Consider the following 20,028-nt stretch of genomic DNA (forward strand, 5'->3'; position numbering starts at 1 on the left):
AATAAAAACCAATGGTTAAATAGTTGATATATATATATATATATATATATATATATATATATATATATATATCAATCTTCGTTTTGCGTCCAGAGACCCGGTTCCCCGAGGTAGGACATTGTTTTCTTTGCCATCAACTTTTAGCGCCAAATTAGACGATCAGTTGTATCCGACCATTGTTTACTTCAACATCTGCAAAAGAAATTATGGCATTGTTTGCTCTCCGTTTGACATGACCAAACCATCGCAGACGGTGTTGCCGACATTCGTCCTTTATATAGTTCAGAAACATGGCCAATGACAACCAAACTGGAACAACTTCAACGAACCGATATGAAAATGCTCCGATGGATGCAACAAATTAGTTTGAAGGACCACATCAAATCTACCGAAATCCTGCGTCGTGTGGTTTAGATGATATAAAGGACGAATGTCGGCAACACCGTCTGCGGTGGTTTGGTCATGTCAAACGAAGAGCAAACAGTGCCATAATTTCTCTTGCAGATGTTGAAGTACCTGGCACACGTCCCAAAGGCCGTCCAAAGAAGTCCTGGTCGCAAACAATCGAGCAAGACATAAAAGCTCTAAATTTAAAGGAAATAGATACAACTGATCGTCTAATTTGGCGCAAAAAATTTATGGCATAGAAAACAACGTCCTACCTCGCGGAAACTGGGTCTCTGGACGCTTAACGAAGATTGATTTGATTGATATATATATTATTGTTGATAATCACGGCATGTTCGGCGTTATTTAACATCCTGTTTAACTTTTCGATTTTTCTAACGGTCGATCGTAAATCATTTTCAAGTTTCTTGAGTTCAAACAAGGAATCAACAAAGTAGAGTGGAGAAGCAGTATATATATTTGAGCATTTGGCTACATATACAACGCATCACTTCGAACACCGAAGATGGTATAGGAATACCGAAAAAAGCTTTTTGTTCTATCATGCATAAAATAAACACAAATTTTGGTTTTGAACTCAAGAAACTTGAGAATGATTTACGATTAACCGTTAGAAAAATCGAAAAGTTAAACAGGAAGTTAATTTGAAAAAATTAACAGCTTAAGATTTACTGCATATTTCGATGTGAGTGCCTTCCACCTCCGGTACAGGATAATCAACGAAGTCTATCGTCATCAACTTTTGAGGCTGCAACTGGTTCTGTCAATTTAAAAATGGAGTGTTCATATTTTTAGTTAGATTCATTTTAATCGAGACTTCATAATAACGATACGAAAAATTATCGTATTGTTTGTTACTTCAAGTCAAAATAATTGTGTTTAATATTACAGCAATAATTGTTTTTTCTAACATTATACCGAAGGCAAACAATACATGGTTTGTGAGTTAGGCAGCTAACTTCTTTTTTAACAATATTTCATGTTGACACATCGTTAAGCAAATGTCCTGGGCATCTTTCATATTTGACGCCAGACTAACGTGACAAAACTGAACAAGTACTCTTTATTATTTTTGTGTATATTATTTGTAACATGACTCTTCAAGTACCAACTAAACCCAGACTGCAACTGTAGACTGCCATCGTGTAATAGCAGCGCGAAATGTGGCACTTTTAGTTTTAGCGATTAACTTTTGTCGATAACTAATGTTGCCAATAATATTCAATGTGGGTCTTTACAAACTAAAAATTAGCGTGCAACCTTAAATTTCAAATTACCTGATATAAACCAAACATAATATGAGTAACAAAATTCGTTTTTTGGTTTTAGTTGGAGAGATTACAGCTTTAACAACAAAAATTAACTTGATAAATCATCAAAATAAACTGCTTTACGGAAGTCACATCTACGCCTCCGTAACAAAACAAGAACACTAACGCAATATCGTTGACAAAATCTAGATAGATGACAAGATTAACGGCACGAGATGCTTTTTAATCCATAGCTATACTTTAAATAGCATTTGTAATTTTTTATAACCGACAAAAATATGTCTCAGGCATGAATAAAGTTAGAATATCAACAATTTTCATCATTAAGTTGGTTCGTTACTTTACGCAAGAATATTTTATGAAATTGTTAACAGGCTTTTGATCATGAAGGGAATTTGAAAAACTCATTTCGAATCAATGCAAATCCATAATTTTTATTTGATCATCATTCATGAAACAAAGTATAAATTTTTTATGACACTTATAACAATCGTTCGATGGCAACACTGATTGTAAATATGGAAGTTGCAAAAATTACGTTTGAATGCAGTTTGTTTTCAATCTTTCAATGAAAACAAAACAATGTTGGATGAAAAATAAATTTTGGTAACCTTGGAAACAGCCCAAAGAAGCACCTGACCATCAGATGATATGGATGCAAACGTCAAATTGTCGTACAGATTCAGTCCCAACCATCTGACCTGTTCAAATGAAAATGAGTTGAAAACTAGAAAATTGACCAATGAAGAAGTAGGAATACCTGCCACACTGGATCTGTGTGTTTATCGTGGCACGTTGAAGTGATCCAAGGCTTCTCTGACCTGCTCAATAAGTTGTATACTGCAACATTTCCTACATTCCGAAAAATATTTAGATTATCAAACATATTTTCAAATAAATTATTAATATTAATATGAACAAATGATAAAATATATTTGCCTTCATATAAAATATTGTCTAAAAATATAAAAAAGCGTTATATTTCGAAGGAAAAGCAACAAGCCATCGTAAAGGCCGACGACAACGAGGTAGGTGTTGCTGCTGCTAATATCAAGACTCATGACTCCTGACTCCAAATGGTATGAAAATTCAGGATAAGAAGGATTGATCAGGCTATAAAAAACAATGAGACCAGTTGACTGAGCCAAAAAGTTATCTGCCGGAAATTGAAAATGATACAATCTAGCTGGTGAAAATCTTTTATTATCGGAACGATTTGAGAAAAACGGTTGCCTCACATGATCCAAGTCCCACACCGAACATGTCGGGATATCTAGAGTTCCAACAAAGTGACGTAACCACAAGTTTTTTAGAAGTTTTGTAATGAAACCGCCAGAGAGGTAGCAATGTTCCGTATGGAATTCTGTACTCGTCTGCTGCATCTTCAAAATACCTAAAATCTGTAGAAATATGAAAGACTAAATTAAAATTAAAAAACGTACACAGATGAACAAATGCAATAAAATGTAAAATAATAATGAATATATTGATATAATTTAACGAACCATAGGCAATGTCATTATAAATGTTCAATTGGATCATTCTTTCAATGATTTTCAAATTAGGAATGATGTGATCCACGAAGTTTGAAGACTGCTGTAATGATGTAGCAGAAAACACATTAATCAACATAAAAAATAATTTGGTATTTGTAGATTATATCCAATAACTTAAATGAAACAGCTGACCTCAAAATGTCCAGAAGCATCAGCTTTCTTGTCTCTCCTGTGAACCAATTTTGATCTATCTCTAAGCTTTTCTTTGTCTTTTTCCTTTATTGCATATTTACCAAAAATTGAGTGTTAATATATAATTGAACATGCAGGTAGATGAAGACGTTGTTTTTGAAAAAACAATAATCGGTTAACCTACATTGTTTTCAATCATTCAGAATATTGCCATTGAATATTGATTCTCGACAGATAAAATTTAATTAACGAGAGTTAATGTTAAAATTTGAAAATTTTTTCTACCCAGAATTAAACTTATAAGACAATGCTGCTATTAAAAAGCAGAAACTTTAATATTACACAGTTAGACTATATGAACGTTTATTTAAACGAGATAATAATAAGTTGCAGAGACCATCTCCTCCCAGTTCTTGATGTAGGCGTCATAAATGTTCCACTGCGTGACGGTTCCTCCATACGTCTCAGTTGGAGTCTCCTCTGTTATGCATTCTTTGTCCTATTTGGAAATAACACGTGTCAGTGAAAAAGTAAAATTTCAAATGTCGAAAAATTCTTTGAAATTGATTGAATATAAGTAAAACCTAACAACGTTAAATAATAATTGTTTTAGTATTTACTATCATGCAGGCAAAGATTGATGGTTGGAATGAAAGGATTAAGGATCATTCCCGATAAATTTAACCCAATGTTTAAAAAGCAGGAACTGTTAGCTGTCGATTTCTTAAAGCGAGAATGGTATTGCTGGCTTTACAGTCAACAAAAAAGGTTTGATGATCACCATGTCCTTATTCAGGGTTCAAAGTTTGATAGATTATAAGAGGTGAAACGCACAACGTACCTTCTATTTGTAATGGCATTTAATATGTATTGTTAATCTATGAGTCATTATTATAATTCGTGTATCGTTTAATTTTCATCGATACGTCAGTTGATTTTCAACTCTTTAATATCTATAGTCTGGTGACGTGTAATATGCATTGATAATTAATGCGCCCTTATTTTAATTTGAAATCGCTAAATTGATATTATTACGTTATTCAATTCCATATGATATCCTGCTGTAACCATTATCTTTTGTAATTTCATGCACACACCAAATTTACATAAAATGCTGACCACAATATTTCAGAAACTTTCAAAACTTTTAGTTTTGCTAAAATATAAAACGAACTTTAATCTTTACTTCAAAAAAATATTTTGCGAAAAAATTAAAACTTTTGACAGGCACTTTTGTCATTAAAAAGTTTCTTTTAAACTCACTTTTTATAACCTTTTTCAGTTTTCTATAGAAGACCAATTTTAAAAGCAAAAACAGACATCACAAAAACTTTTACGTTTTCTCATGTTATCAATTTTTGTAGTTTTATCAACCGCCTTTGAAGCATGACAGGCCTCATGAACGGACAACTGCTAGAAAAGGAACAAGTCAATAATAAAATTCTTTATGATTCACATAAAGATTTTATATGAAAAAGACAGTTATTATTATTTTTTTTCATCATTGCTCACATAGTGTTTCCTCACTATGATTCTTTGAATATACATAGTGATGACAACTGATAACCTTACTGTCATCTTGTTGCCGATAAAATAAAAATAAAAGTTAGTACAATGATTATAAGGACGGCGTGTGTTTCACCTTGGGCCTCATGTAGAAAGTCTGTGTGGCTCTGTCCCTGAAATCGAATTGATTCTTCATTTTTCTGCTCCTCAGCATTGCAACCTTTTCCAAACCATCATCCTGAATAAGTGCGACATCATGAAACTTATGAACAAAATGAGTGCAAACGCTGATGCGTCGATAAATATTGTCGAGAATGATTTCAACCGCTTGCCTCAAGAACTCCTCATCAGCCAAAAACATTTGACTGCTTGCCTCTCAAATTCATTACTTTGCCGTGCATATTTCAATCTCGAATTGATGGTTACAAATTATAATATATAAAAAAAAGAATTTTTTGGCATTTCTGCTTTTCTCTTATTACGCTGTGTACATAATTTCAAAACAAAACTTTAAATTCAATGATAATAAAAACAATGGAAATAAATGTTATGGAATCTTGTGTTTGGAGGTATCGACAACAAATCATCGCCAGGACTGATCAAATGGTGATTGTAAAAAAATAAATAACTAATTTTAATTAACTTTGGTTAACTGAAATGAAAAATAATAAAAGAATGACCTCCTCGAAGAAAGATTTCTTTTTCGTTTCATTTTTCAAGATTGATTTTTTGGCCATCTTAGCATCTTCGACTTCCTCCTCTTCCTCCTCTTCTTCTTCCTCCTCCTCCTCTCCTTCAGGACTTCTCAAAATCACTTTCAAGGATCAATGATTATGGCATTACTAATTGTTAATGTATCACAGGGTCGGAACTTACTAAAAGATTTGTCATGGGAGGGGGTGTCAGAGATTAGTTTGACCTCACCCTCACCAAGCAATTGTCATTGTGCTACTTTGTAAATAACTTTTTCAATTTTTAAAACTTTTCAAATTTTGCGCCCCCATAAAATTTGTGGCCCAGAGAACTTACCCTGTTTGCTTCCACCCCCACCCCTAGTTCCGACTTGATTGATTCAACTAATCGTTTTAAAGGTAATAGAAGACAACATTTAGAAAATGAAAATACAAGATCGTATCGCTTGGCTGCTTACAAGTTGCCGACTGATCCTCCGCTTCACCCTCTATTTTTTCATCTGTTACGTGTTCAATTCCATCAAAAATCATCAAGTAAAAACAATAAGCGTTGTAAAAACAAAAAAAAAATCTCATATAATGTAATACTTGAAATTAAAACAAACACGCCTTCTATGTGAGGACATAAAACTGAATAAATGTACTGCCTGTCAGTATTTAATTGCATATTTAATGAAGTTAAGCAGTGGTGAGTTTAGGGGGCAATGTGGGATCCATGGAAAAAATTGAAGATTTGAAGATTTTGTGCATGACATTGTATTAATAAAATAAATGCAAATCTGCAAAAAAAGGTCATCAGCTGATATTTTGAAATCATTCTCCGCCGAAAAACTCTAAATCCACCACTGATTTAAAATTCCTTAGGCAACAAATTTTGAATAATTAAACTTTCTAACTGGCGCAATATTCACTACTAAAATGCTTTCATTGATTATAAAATCTCAAAAGAAAAATGTGTCAAGTTATTAAAGACAGAAAGGCTAGCATTCAATTTGGTTTGATTGGGTGTCAGTAGGAACTAATGGAATGAGATGAGCCTCGTTTGATATAAACACTGCCAAGTGGTTGATTGATTCTATCTTCTGGTAAGCTTGCTCCTATAACAAGTGAAACAAATTTTGTAGTTTCATCAAAACTGCCTTCAAAAAATTAATTTATCATTTTAAACGAAATTATATTTAATAATTTTTTTCAAGTTTATACCTTAAAATATTTTGACATATCATTACCATAATAAGATAAAGAACAAACACGCATTTGAAGAGACTAAATAAAATCTAAATTTGAATATGAAAAATATATAATATGCAATAGCAAAGAAAAACAACAAAACAAAGTTCATCGTTAAAGATATTTTGATCAACATTAAATTAAATCATTTAATTAAAATATCTACCAGATAGTTGTAATGGACACTGTCAACAATAGCATTGGGGTCGAATGTGTAGAGTGTATTTGAAATCTCCTTTTTCAACTCCTGCATAAGACATGAAAAAGGAACATAATCAATATCAATCTTCGTTTAGCGTCCAGAGACCCAGTTCCCCGAGGTAGGACGTTGTTTTCTTTGCCATCAATTTTTTGCGCCAAATTAGACGATCAGTTGTATCCATTTCATTTAAATTTAGAGCTTTCATGTCTTGCTTGATTGTTTGCGACCAGGATTTCTTTGGACGGCCTTTGGGACGTGTGCCAGGTACTTCAACACTTGCAAGAAAAGTTATGGCACTGTTTCCACTTCGTTTGACATGACCAAACCACCGCAGACGTTGTTGCCGGCATTCGTCCTTTATATCATCTAAACCTACACGACGCAGGATTTCGGTTGATTTGATGTGGTCCTTCAGACTAATTCGTTGCATCCATCGGAGCATTATCATGTCGGTTCGTTGAAGTTGTTGTTCCAGTTTGGTTGTCATTGGCCATGTTTCTGCACCACATAACAACACCGGACGTATCACAGATATATAAAGTCCTGATCGGAGTGGTAGTGGGCCGCATCAATATAGAGGCAAGGAGATGCCATTTATTCTAGGCTGCACTTATGCGTGCTCGGACGGCAGCTTCAGCTGTTCCAGTACAATCCAGAACATCTCCTAGATATTGAAACGATGTGACTTTTTCTACCTTAATGGCTTCAAAAACATTGCTATTTCGAATTTGTTGTTGTGGATTGATGCAAGCAGGACAAACAAAATTGGACACTTTAGATAAAGTACCAATTATTTTTGAACAACGTTTGTGACACCACTGGTTACACTGCTGACACTTGATTGAATTGTTACCTACACCAGCTTTACAAACTGAATAGGGCTATCTTCCAGTAGCTGTAGATTACTTGGGTTCACCAGTGTTCATTGCTTTGGTTTTGCTGATGTTGACTGAATCCATGATTGGAGAGTCTGGTGTTCCAATCTTCAAATATCTGTGCTGCATTCTGCTCAGACGTGGCTGTTATAACGATATCATCAGCATTTATTAGATTACAAATGTCACCAGTGCGTATCGGTTTTGTGATTTCTTCCATTACAGTTATAAATAACAGTGAACTGAGAATCGAGCCTTGGTGAACTCCAACGCCGATGTCAAATGCATCTGTGTTTCCAACCGTTGTGCTGACGAGAGTCTTAGTATTTGTATACATTTCCATCACAAGTCGAACAAGATATTCTGGAATGAGTTGTCGACGTAGACTCCACTTGATTGCTTCACGGGGAACTCGATCTAATACTTTTTCAAGGTCTACAAAAATGTGTGATAGTTGTTGATGCTTTGCGAGGTATTTCTCTTGCAGTTGCCGAAAGATATGAATTGCATCAATTGTTGATTTACCCGCTAGGAAACCAAATTGATAATTTCCGATTGTGATGCACGACGTTAACCTTCTCTCAATGATTTTCTCGACAATTTTCAGGGAGTGTTCTAACAGACGTATATCCCGATATGAACATAAATCTATATTTAACTTTCCAATATTTAATACACTTACCGCGCTATGTTATGACATTTTCAAACTTTGGAGACACTAAAAATGTATGGAAAAATTGACCTTTATTAGCTTAATTTAAACTACATTTTTTTAATAAATTTTGTTTGATTATTACAAATTTACAAATTTTTTATTTTTTAATTATTCTTTTAAATTATTACAAATACTGTCTTACTAAACAAAAAAGCTGTTCATCCAGCCCATATTAAAATTTATTTAATCATTCAAATTGTTTTTTTGTTCTTCTTGTCCCGGTTAATTGTGAAAATGTTTCCAAGGTTTAATGCATCTCTTCACGGACAACGGGCACTTGATAAAATAGCTGAACCATATTTTATATTTTTGCAGCTAAATTAATTTTATTAAATTTAATTTTTTAGATAACTCCACAGGGTCCTTTCATGTTGAATCAAACAGAGCGATGATGATTAAATAAATTACTGCAGTAAAAATTTGTGGAAAAGAAACATCAGACGGCAAGATTCAAAGTGATTGGTTGATTGGTTTCACATTATGAGCGATGAAAAAATGCTTAAAACAAATTATCGAAACGCCAAATATGATAATGAAGCATTAAATAACATCAAAAATAATCACATGTTAATTATAAAATAAAGCACTGTGATGTTAACCGCAACCGCGTTTTTAACCGAAAAACCACACCGCAAGCATGGTTTTGGGTGGTTGCAGTTTTAATTCTGGCAGTTGCAGTTTTAAAATTTTAACCCGCATAATTTAAAACCGCGGCTGTTTGGCGATTTAGATTTTAGTTGAAGATCAAGTTTAGACCCAGATGGAGTACAACAAATGAAGAGATAAAGACCTGAAGCTCAAATTACTGAACTTTTTTTAAACAGTTTATTTTTCATTTGTGATTAAATTTATAATTTACACGAACATAAATATTTAAAAATTTAAATGATTTAGTATAGGTTGGTGATAGTAACCGCGGATATGTGGTTAAACCGCGAGCAGTTGCAGTTTTTTTGTTGCAAATATTTTTGTAGTGGTTTCAAAAATTTTAATCGCTCAGGTCTCTTAATTAAACATAGGATACTATTCTCATAAATCATCATTTTAAAATTCTTATAATTTATAACTAAAATTTTAAAATATTGATAAATTGAAAGTTGAATGGCAAACGTTAACCTCTGCAGTTAATTCAAGCTGGTCATGTGGCTTGATGTAGATCTGCCCCTGAGATAATAAATTTAAAATAACATCACAACTATTGAAATATTTCCTGGCTCACTATAATTAAACGTGATCATTTTATCATTTTTAAAACGTCAGGACCAGATGAAACACACCCTCGTATCCTCAAAGAATGTAAAACATCTTTGTCGATATACATGTGCAGCATGTTCAATCTGTCATTGAAATCTTAACAGGTACCAGCAGACTGGAAATTAAGCACAGTCATCTCAATCTATAAAAAAGGCACAAAATCAGATGTAAGAAACTACAGACCAATCTCTCTTTAACATCGATACCTTGCAAGTTAATGAAAGCAATTGTCAAAGACTTACTGGATCACTTTCAAAGTAACAATCTTTTCTCTAAAAAGCAGTTTGGATTCCTCCCAGGCAGAACTACTGTTACACAACTTCTATATTTCTATATTGGGTGGATCAGAAGTTTCTTGACTAATCGAACATTTCGGGTAAAAAGTGGAGATGCATTATCATAGCCAAATAAGATCACAAGCGGAGTGCCTCAAAGCAGCGTGCTCGGTTCACTCCTATTTATCATCTACATGAATGATGTTGCAGATTCAGACTGAAGAAGACTGTCGATCGTTTCTGAGAACTTTAGTAAGTCATTGGTTCTTGAGATGTGGGTTTAAAGGAAATGCTTCGAAGTGTTCTGTATTAAAAATTGAAGGTCAAAAGTAGTTCTCAACATATACTTTAATAAGAAAAGTGGAGTAGAGATGCCTCTAACTGAGGCAAAAAAAACTATGGATCTTGGTATACTTATAGACTCCAAACTGATTTTTAACAATCATGTTTTTCAGACTGCTAGAAAAACAAACAGAATGGCTGTTTTGCTTAAACGTAATTTAAAAAATGCATCTATAGCAGCTTTTTCGCTTCTTTAGTAATCTATGGTTAAGTCAATTCTGGAGTATGGTGTAATTTTGTGGTACCCCTTTAGAAAATACCAAATTCAACACTTAGAAACGGATCAGAAACGAGCATCCATAAACCACTTCAGTGCAGAGGATCAAAATACGAGGACGAGTTAAAGCTTCTAGGGTGGTCTTCACTTGTTTACAGACGCAAAAGAGGAGACATATCAACTTATCAATTGCTTAATAGACTGTTGGATGTCGATATAAAACCAGACTACGCACCTACTGTGGGGACAAGAGGAAATGATATGAAGTTGATAAAGTGGATTTGCAGAAAAGATTTAAGAAAATATTACTTCACCGATAAAATAGTAAATGACTGGAATGGCCTACCTGAAAATGTGGTCAAATCAGACAACATTACTAGCTTCAAGAAAGCCTTAGATAAATTTTGCAGAGTAAATTCTAAATATGGAAGTAAAGATATCAAACCAAAAGATGTAAAGTTAAACTGAACATTTTCAACCAAGCATTTTAATTATTTAAATTATTTATTCCTAAAAATCAGTTTACATTATGGTGACAAGAGGCTTTGCCTGCACTGGAAATTTATTCTATTCTATTCTATATTTTTCATATAGGTTTGTTCAGTTCACAGTGTGAAACTGACAAAACTAAAAATAATTGGCAGTTATGAAGAAGATACAAAAAATAATATCTTCATTAATAAGGTTCAAAAGTAGAACAAGGCAAGTAATAAAAACAATTTGCTTCATAGGCAAAAAAAAATTTTTGTGACAGACTGTTAAAAATCTAAATTAAGCCAGTGTACATTTTAAAAATTAGTACTAAAATTGATTTTATTGCATAAAAACAAATGAGAACATAACAAGTATTTGACTATTCTATTGTAAATAAAATGAAATAAATAAAAATAACCAAAGAAAAATTTAATGAAAAAAAATTTGGTAAAATACATCGGGTAGAAGAATTTCAAGGCCTTCAACTCCATCCACTTCTTCGTGTTCCTTCAATTTTAAATTAAATTCAATTCAATTCATAATGCTCTCTTTTACTTTTTTTTAGATTAATTATTGCATTTGATAAACATTAAGATTAAATTAAATTAAATAAGAGTTTCAACAAACAAAAATGGTTTTAATATTTCTGCTAATAATTAAATAATTCAATTAATTTTTATTAATTAATTGAAAAAAAAGTTTAAATAAAAAATATAATAATATAATAATGAATTAGAAAGTAAAAACTGAATATGGATGATAAACATAAAAAAAAATAAAATAGTTAACAAATTGATGTGCTACGTAGAGAAAATAAAATAAACTAAAATAAGTAACTGGGAATTTCGGCGGCTCTTTAATCTGGTCCTTCATATAGGCAAAACTTCAAAATATTCACGAACGAAAATTAGCAGTTCGCATAAAATTAAAATATTTAAAAACCGTTAAAAATTTGAATTACGCGCGACAGAACGTTTAAGTGTAAAATAGATTAAAATTTAAAAGTGTCTCAGAAATCAGTGACTGATCATCCCCAGGCAGTTTTATTTAAAATAAACGTACTTGGAATTATACTTTATATAATTCTATAATAAAATACTTTATTTCATATGTATGGAAATAAATTAAATTCTATTTTCATTGTTGTACTCATTGAACTGAATTGAAATATACCAGCGATGGATATATAAACATAAATATCTATATATATTACAAGTCAATTTGTACAGCGCTAATTACAAAAAAAAGATCTCAAAAGCGCTCCCTAAAATAAATGAACAAACCAAATATTAATCAAACGAAGACAAAGACATTGTTAAATCTGCGAAAATAAATGAGTCTTCAGTTCCTTTTTAAATAAAAACGATGATATATCTGGTCTTCTTAGAAACGCGGTAGACTGTTCCAAACCACCGGTCCAGCAACAGCAATATTGCATGATCCGGTCTGTAAATTCGTTGTCGGCACAACCAGGAGGTTCATGTCATTTGATCTCAACTGCGAACCCAACACAGATGTTTTTCTGATGAACATGTCTGCCAAATACTGTGGTGCTAAACCATGTAATGACCGAAACGTTAAGACAGCAGTTTTGAAAATTATTCTTTTTTCAATTTTTAGCCAGTGTAGGTCATTCAAGATTGGAGTCGCGTGATCGAACTTCAGATTTTTTGTGACAAGTTTTGCAGCTCGATTTTGAATAGACTGAAGTACAGCTATGGACTTGTCAGGTATTTTAAAGTATAAGCTGTTACAATAATCTAATCTGGATGTAATAAAAGCAATGTACCAGTGTTTCCATGCTAGATCTTTTCAAATAGTGTCGAATCTTGTACAATTTTCTGAAATGCATTGCTAGTACGAACTTATGCAACTAACAAACACAATTAGGCGTAATAAAATGTTATCTTTATTCCCACGTGAATCTCGAACCGTTTCGTTTACAAGCTCTCAGGAAAAAAAAGGGAAGAAGTCGAGAGAGAAGCAAAGACATAAAAATTAACATAGATTAGGAAACATTGAAAATTGTAATAATCTTTAATAATAATTAATATATGAGATAGTTAATAAATAAATGTTCGATCCCTACAATACTCCCCCACAAAAGGCGGAGCCGTTTTAAAAATAAAAATATTCATTTCGTTTGTTGAATGTTATTCGCCTCCCTTTTCTGGAGTGTTGGGTCGTTGGTTCGGATTCGGTCTTGTTTCTTGTGTTGTTGTTGCGCCTGATGTTGTTGTTGCTGTTTCTGGTGCTTCAGTAGATTTTGTGTCTGATGTTGCTGGTTTTGTTGAATCTGTTGTAGAAAGTTTGTTGTTCGTTGTCGAACTATTCTTGTTGTTTATTCTGGTTTTGTCTGTTAGAGGTAATGATAAACAAGCTGGCTTTAATCGATCAATTGACACATTTTGAAAATTTCCTGGTAACAGTTCAATTTTAAAGTATTTATCGTTACGTTCAATCACTTTGAAAAGGCCAGTATATGGTGCTTCCAGTGGACGCGTACTCGATCTACTCTTAACCATACGTGACTACTGTTTGAAAGGTCGTTTGGTACGTAAGCTTTTGGGGTAGAGTGATGTTGATTGTTAGTTGTTAGGTAGTCATTAAGTTTAAACATTTCTTTCGCTAGTTGTTTGATTTGACTAGATGTTATCTCTTCATTTGAATCTGGGAATAAAAATCGACTAGGTAATAATAAGTTGGTTCCTGTTACTGCTATTGCTGGAGATATTTCATTTTCACAATATTCCCTCGCAAGAGGCGGAGCCATTCAAATGGAAAAATGTTTGTTTTTTGAGTTGAATTTGATTTTTCCACTCTTCTTTGAAGATGTGGTTGTTGGTATTGATATCGCTGGCGTTTAACTTGTTTCTCGTAATGATGTTTTTGTCGCTGATAATTTGGTTGACATTTATCTTGTTTCATGAGATGTTGATGATGGCGTTGTTGCTGAAAACGCGGTTGCCGTTTTGGTTGCTGGTTCAAATTTTGTTCTGGCCTCTCATGCAACCTTCTGTCCAGCTGCAAACGATTTCTAGAATGAGATGTATGTGAGGACGATGAACTATGCTCTGCTTTTCTCTTTCTGTGATGATCTTGTTGCTGCTGCTGTTGAACAGGAGAAGGAAGAGAAAGAACTAGAAGGAGAGAATCGTTCATGTGTGAATTTGCTGATGGGATGGTAACATTCTGCTCAGCATTTTGCTGTTGTGATTGTTGGATGTCATTTTCATCTTTGTTCTTGCTCAGGACAACTTTTATTTTATTGGACTCTTTTGGTGGCTGCCTCTCTTCAATTTTGTTTACATTCATCAGATTCAAGTTTATTTTAAAAGATTCTTTTTCTTGGAATTTCTCTGGTTTGGTTTGTTTGAACGTTGATAATAACTCTGCTTTTAGAGCGTCGTAATCTGTTCCTCTTTGCACTTTTAATGACAAATTGGAGACTATATCCAACGGCAGGAAAATTATTACGTGATAGAATCTTATTGTTTTACACACCACGTTTCGCAATTGAAATTGCATTTCGGAATTCTCGAACCAATCTGTTGACGCTGTTTTCTTGAAAAGAGGTAATATGGCGATAGGGTCATCATTTGGTTGGAACATTTTTTCGTTTTGATCTTACCCCGTGGATCTTCGTATTTCTTTTTACGTCGGATTTTCGTTCAAAATCACGTGAGATTTTCGTTCAAATCACGTGGAATTTTCGTTCAAATCACGTCGGATTTTGGTTCAGATCACGTCGGGTTTTCATTCAGATCACGTCGGAGGTCACCAATTTGTCAGTACGAACTTATGCTACTAACAAGATACCTTGTTGTGAGTTAAAATAAATAAAACAAACACAATTAGGCGTAATAAAATGTTATCTTTATTCCCACGTGAATCTCGAACCGTTTCGTTTACAAGCTCTCAGGAAAAAAAAGGAAAGAAGTCGAGAGAGAAGCAAAGACATAAAACTTAACATAGATTAGGTAACATTGAAAATTGTAATAATCTTTAATAATAATTAATGTATGAGATAGTTAATAAATAAATGTTTGATCCCTACGGCATCATACTTGCAATTGATAGCGACTTTATTTGATCTTTCATTGAGAGCCTGCTATCCAACCATACCCCCAAATTCAAGGCTGTAGAAGCAAATGATATTTCAACGTCACCAACTTCAACCGAGTTTATATTAAGTCTTGACAACTGCTGCCAAGTACCGACAGGAAGCATCTGAGTTTTACCCCGGTTCAACCTCAAGGAATTGCTCAACATCCAACGTTCAATCTCTATCAAACAACCAACAAGTTTATCAATCTCGGGCTGAAATGTCTCTGGATGACCTCTAGCAACTATCTGTATGTCATCTGCATACGCATGACCAACAAGTCCATGCGACATTATTATTTTAATTATATCCGATGTAAAGAGTAGAAACAAAACTGGTCCTAGCACTGATCCCTGAGGAACACCCGTTGTTACCCCCTTGACAGATGATAAGACTTTTCTAAACAAAACCTGCTGAGTTCTACCCGTTAGATATGATTCAAACCAGGCAAGTACCGTTCCTGAAACACCAAAATTAATCTGCAATTTTACCAGAAGCTTGTTATGATTAACACAGTCAAAAGCGGACGACATGTCGATCATCCATGCCTGCAAACATGTTTGACAAGACATGAAGCAATGCAGTTTCTGTTGAGTGGTAGCACCTGTAAGCCGATTGGTTGAGTGGCATTAAATTGTTCGTCATTAGATAATTCATCAGGAAATCAAGAACAACACGCTCCAAAACCTTTGAAACAAAGTAAAGGTTTGATATTGGTCTGTAGTTACTCACCTCATTTGCATCTGAGTTAGCTTTTTTCAAAATCGGTTGAATTATCGCGTGCTTACAGCTAGAAGGAAATTTACCAACGCGTAAACAGAGGTTTAAAAAACTCGTCAGAAAGCAGACAAATGAGTCCAAGTATTTTTTAAAGATATGCGTAGGGATTATGTCCAGGCTGCACGATTTCGTTGGTGATTTAAGTACCGTTTCCCTCAACTGAGTTTCAGTAATTAACGGAAAGCATGAAAACGTGCATTTATTCAACATCGAGACTACTTGAAGCGGAAATTCAGAATGTGCATTTGTTGTTTCTTTTATCCTAGCAATTTTATCTTCAAAAAATTGTAAAATCTGATCAGCGTTTAGAGCGTTGTCATCATTAAATGAATCATTTGCCGAATTTTTACCTAACATTTTATTGGCAACATCCCAAAGATTTCTTTGATTTCCGTTACTACTTACGACATCGTTCCAATAATGCGTACGCTTGTCAGAAAAGAGTTTGTTTTTAGCCATTAATGAGAGTGCCCATCTTTTTTTCCGCCCACTTTCCGGACGGTTCCTATAAATTCTTTCCATCTTCCTACAGAATCGCTTTGCACGTCTACACTCACCATCAAACTAAAGTGCAGCATTTGTCTGCCTACGATAAATCACCCGCATAGGCACTAAATTGTCAAAAATTTGTTGAATTTCACCACTAAACAGAGCAAATTCATAATCCACATCATCAGATTGACATTTGTTTGCCACAGGAGAGTTTGCTAGTGCTTCAACAAAACATTTTTCGTTCAGATCTTTCCACGGTCTGACACATGCTTTCAACTATTTTGGTCGGACTTGATTCAACGCCACTCTCACACCTACGTAACTGTGGTCAGAGTATACCGAACACGGGTCAATCTTAGTATTAAGAATTGGAAAATCCTGTGAACAAATTACTAGGTCTAACGTACCTCCCGACACATGTGTTTGTTGATTAACATGATTGACCAACTGGAACATATCAAGTATCTCATGTAGTCGTAAAGTGAAAGGACTATCCCTCTTTTTAACGTAAATGTTAAAATCACCCATAAGTACGACATGAGCCTCCGACATTTTAATAAACTCTAACATAGAAATCAACTCTTCAAAGAATAATGAAGTCGTCTGTTCCGAGCCAGGTCTGTAGAGGGCAATTAAACAGAACTGGTCAATTCCAATTTTCAATCTAATGGCCAGAGCTTCAAACTTGGAAAATAAAGGGAGATTTATTTTTTTATACTTTAAATCACTTCTAAAATAAATTACCAAACCCCCGTAACCAGGGTCATGCGGCCTGACAAAATCCACAAATGTGAAACCAGGTGGCATAGCTAATCTAACGGAAATATTACCTTCGGTCCCGTGCCATGTTTCACACAGAACCAGTATGTCGAGGCCATCATAAATCATTCCATAGACATCAACAACCTTATTGTTGATAGACCTGACATTCAACAAACCAATCCTAACCATCTTCTTATTAGTATTATATTTCTTGTTTCCAGGTCCGAATCTGCAAAAATTAACATATTGTACCTTTACCAACTGTTCCAAGCAATACCAAGTGCCAACACGTCCATTAATCAAACTTATTGTTTTCTTGCAGGTAAACGTAGCACTTTCCCTCTTTATCCTCAGATTCCTGTTTCTTCGCACTACTGACAAGCTGTTTTAGTTCAGTCCTTTGTTCACTTGTAAGATCGTGGCTCAGACCGATACCCGTCAAATCGTCACCAATGGATTTTAATCTGTGACTGTTTCTTAGGACCAATTCCTTGTTTTTTCCATCGTCAAATTTGATCAAAATCGGACGAGTAATGATGTCACTTTTTTTGCCAAGTCGATAGATTTTGACGATGTTTTTCTGGTCACATGTCCCCTTTGTCATGTGTTTCACTATTTTTTCTATACTGGTCTTATCAGCATCCCCCTCTTTCAATCGGAAAACAATCATGTTCGTTTCTCTCTCCTTTGATTCAATAACAGTGTTTATAGTTTTGCTGACATTCTTTACCTCCAAGTTGATGCTATCAACACTTTTTTTGACCTCCGAACCAACAACACTTGCAAATGTTTTATTCAATTCGCTCTTGAGGTTGTTAATTTCAGTGCAAAGTTTTTTCTCTGAATAATCCAACAAGGTCTGTTTTAATTCATTTTCAGCTATAATCAACTTAATGGTGTCGATGCCGGCAGTGGTGCTCTTATGCAGATCCTCAATTTTTTTAATAATTTCATCGTTATTTTCCTCTATTTTTTCAATTTTTTTAATAATTTCATCGTTGTTTCCTTCCATTTTTTTCAAATCTCGTATCGCAATAGTATCTAATATTGATGCAAGTCCTGGTAACTTCGTACATATCATCAGTGAAATTGGCGAGCTTCAATCTGAACGAGTTTTCACACAACGAACAAGTGACATTTTTAGCCATCTTAAATAACGTTTACAATATTAAATTTCTTAGTTCAATTTGCAAGTCTCAAACAATTAACGCAAACAAATTATATCGTTAAATTCGTCAAAATTTTCTCTATTAAATGAAATTAAATTTAAACTAAATACTCGATTTTAAACTATGAAATTAAGAAAAAATACGGAGCAAATCAAAATGCGGCCGGCACGTGCTACTGATGAGCGATATATATATATATATATATATATATATATATATATTTATATAATTTATATATATATATGTGTGTAACTATGCAATGTGTCTGTATATTTTTGCAAAAGTTTGGTCATTTTAGTTTTCTCGTCGAAATATTTTTGACAATTTTTAGTTAAGGCACTATTACAAGTATCTTTCTGTTTACTTTTTGTGTCTTTGAAGAAATAAATAAATTATATATATATATATATATATATATATATATATATATATATATATATATATATAATGCAGTCATTAAAACATGATATAAAGTCAACTTTTGCTTCGGTTGTTAGTCAAGAAGTCAAAAAGAACGTTGACGTTCTTAATGCTGAAGTTAAAAATGTGCATAAAACTTTGCTTGGAGCGTCCGATGTGAAAGATAGAGAAACAAATATAATGTTATTTCGACTGCCGGAAGGTGTCAACGATAAAGAGCGAGTTTTCAAAATTTTGAATCACTTAACGGATGACGCCATGTCTTATAAAAATGTTCTAAAAATTGTGAGATTGGGTAAAAAAACTGATGGCACGTCGAGATCTTTGCTTATCAAGTTGGACAATATCGCTGTTAAGAATCAAATTATAAAACGCACTTTTAAATTAAGTTCTCTGGTTGATCAATTTGGTCGAATTGGCATTAGTCGTGACTTGACTAAAGAACAGAGAGGTGAATTGAAAATTTTGCTAGAGGATGCTAAGATGCAGGAAGTTGCTAATAAAATTTTTTTATTCAAGGTTCGCGGTTCTCCGGGAAGTTGGAAGATTGTAAGATTCCCGGTTGGAAAAAAGTAAATTTTGACAGATTGGGTTGTGGCCGGGCTGCTTTTAAGAGTGTGATGGGTGGTGGTAGTAGTGGTGAAGGTCTTGGTTTTGATATATCTGCTGGTTCTAATGAGGTTGAATTAAATCTGGGTCTATTAAATATAAGGTCGATTTCTACCAAGTTTAATGTTGTTTATGATTTGATCTACGATTCGTTGTAACCGAAACTTGGCATGGGTCTTCAGATAATCCATCCATTGCACTATCAATGCCTTCTGGTTATCGTTTTGTGGATTGTGTGAGAAATTATGATCCTTTGCATGGTGGATTAATAATCTTTTTCCGTAACAGTTTGAGATGCAAAAAAATTGATTTACTTGCAGTTGTCACATTTGAGGTTTTAGCGGTCAAATTTACAACCAACAACCGGGAGTTTATATTGCTCGCTATTTATAGACCGGGTTCTGCACAATTATCTACATTATTTTTTAACGAGCTGATATTGGTGCTAGAAAATGTAACAGTATTAAGTTCTTGTATTATTTTGACAGGTGATTTCAACGTTCACATTGAAAAGACTAACGATCCACATGCCGCTAGGCTAA

The 20,028-nt window shown here is 33.8% G+C and overlaps 4 protein-coding genes across 4 annotated transcripts; 1 reads left to right on the forward strand and 3 right to left on the reverse strand.

Moving 5' to 3' along the window:
- Positions 1 to 1,069: 1,069 nt before the first annotated feature.
- Positions 1,070 to 6,096, reverse strand: HELRODRAFT_162705 (hypothetical protein; the record flags this gene model as incomplete). The annotated part of the gene is made up of 9 exons (XM_009024828.1): positions 1,070 to 1,168; positions 2,291 to 2,380; positions 2,699 to 3,072; positions 3,185 to 3,275; positions 3,368 to 3,451; positions 3,765 to 3,866; positions 5,010 to 5,111; positions 5,554 to 5,687; positions 6,024 to 6,096. The coding sequence occupies 9 exons, from the start codon at positions 6,094 to 6,096 to the stop codon at positions 1,070 to 1,072; spliced, it is 1,149 nt and encodes a 382-aa protein (XP_009023076.1).
- Positions 6,097 to 13,283: 7,187 nt separating this feature from the next.
- HELRODRAFT_162706 (hypothetical protein) lies at positions 13,284 to 14,761 on the reverse strand (the record flags this gene model as incomplete). Its single annotated transcript, XM_009024829.1, has 2 exons — positions 13,284 to 13,445; positions 14,018 to 14,761. The coding sequence occupies 2 exons, from the start codon at positions 14,759 to 14,761 to the stop codon at positions 13,284 to 13,286; spliced, it is 906 nt and encodes a 301-aa protein (XP_009023077.1).
- Positions 14,762 to 16,802: 2,041 nt separating this feature from the next.
- HELRODRAFT_162707 (hypothetical protein) lies at positions 16,803 to 18,300 on the reverse strand (the record flags this gene model as incomplete). Its single annotated transcript, XM_009024830.1, has 2 exons — positions 16,803 to 17,517; positions 17,594 to 18,300. 2 exons carry the CDS (start codon positions 18,298 to 18,300, stop codon positions 16,803 to 16,805), a joined length of 1,422 nt encoding a protein of 473 aa, XP_009023078.1.
- A 604-nt stretch (positions 18,301 to 18,904) lies between these two features.
- HELRODRAFT_162708 (hypothetical protein) lies at positions 18,905 to 20,028 on the forward strand (the record flags this gene model as incomplete). The annotated part of the gene is made up of 2 exons (XM_009024831.1): positions 18,905 to 19,438; positions 19,975 to 20,028. The coding sequence occupies 2 exons, from the start codon at positions 18,905 to 18,907 to the stop codon at positions 20,026 to 20,028; spliced, it is 588 nt and encodes a 195-aa protein (XP_009023079.1).

This window comes from Helobdella robusta (assembly GCF_000326865.2).
Source record: "Helobdella robusta unplaced genomic scaffold HELROscaffold_4, whole genome shotgun sequence".
Taxonomy (NCBI): Eukaryota; Metazoa; Annelida; class Clitellata; order Rhynchobdellida; family Glossiphoniidae; genus Helobdella; species Helobdella robusta.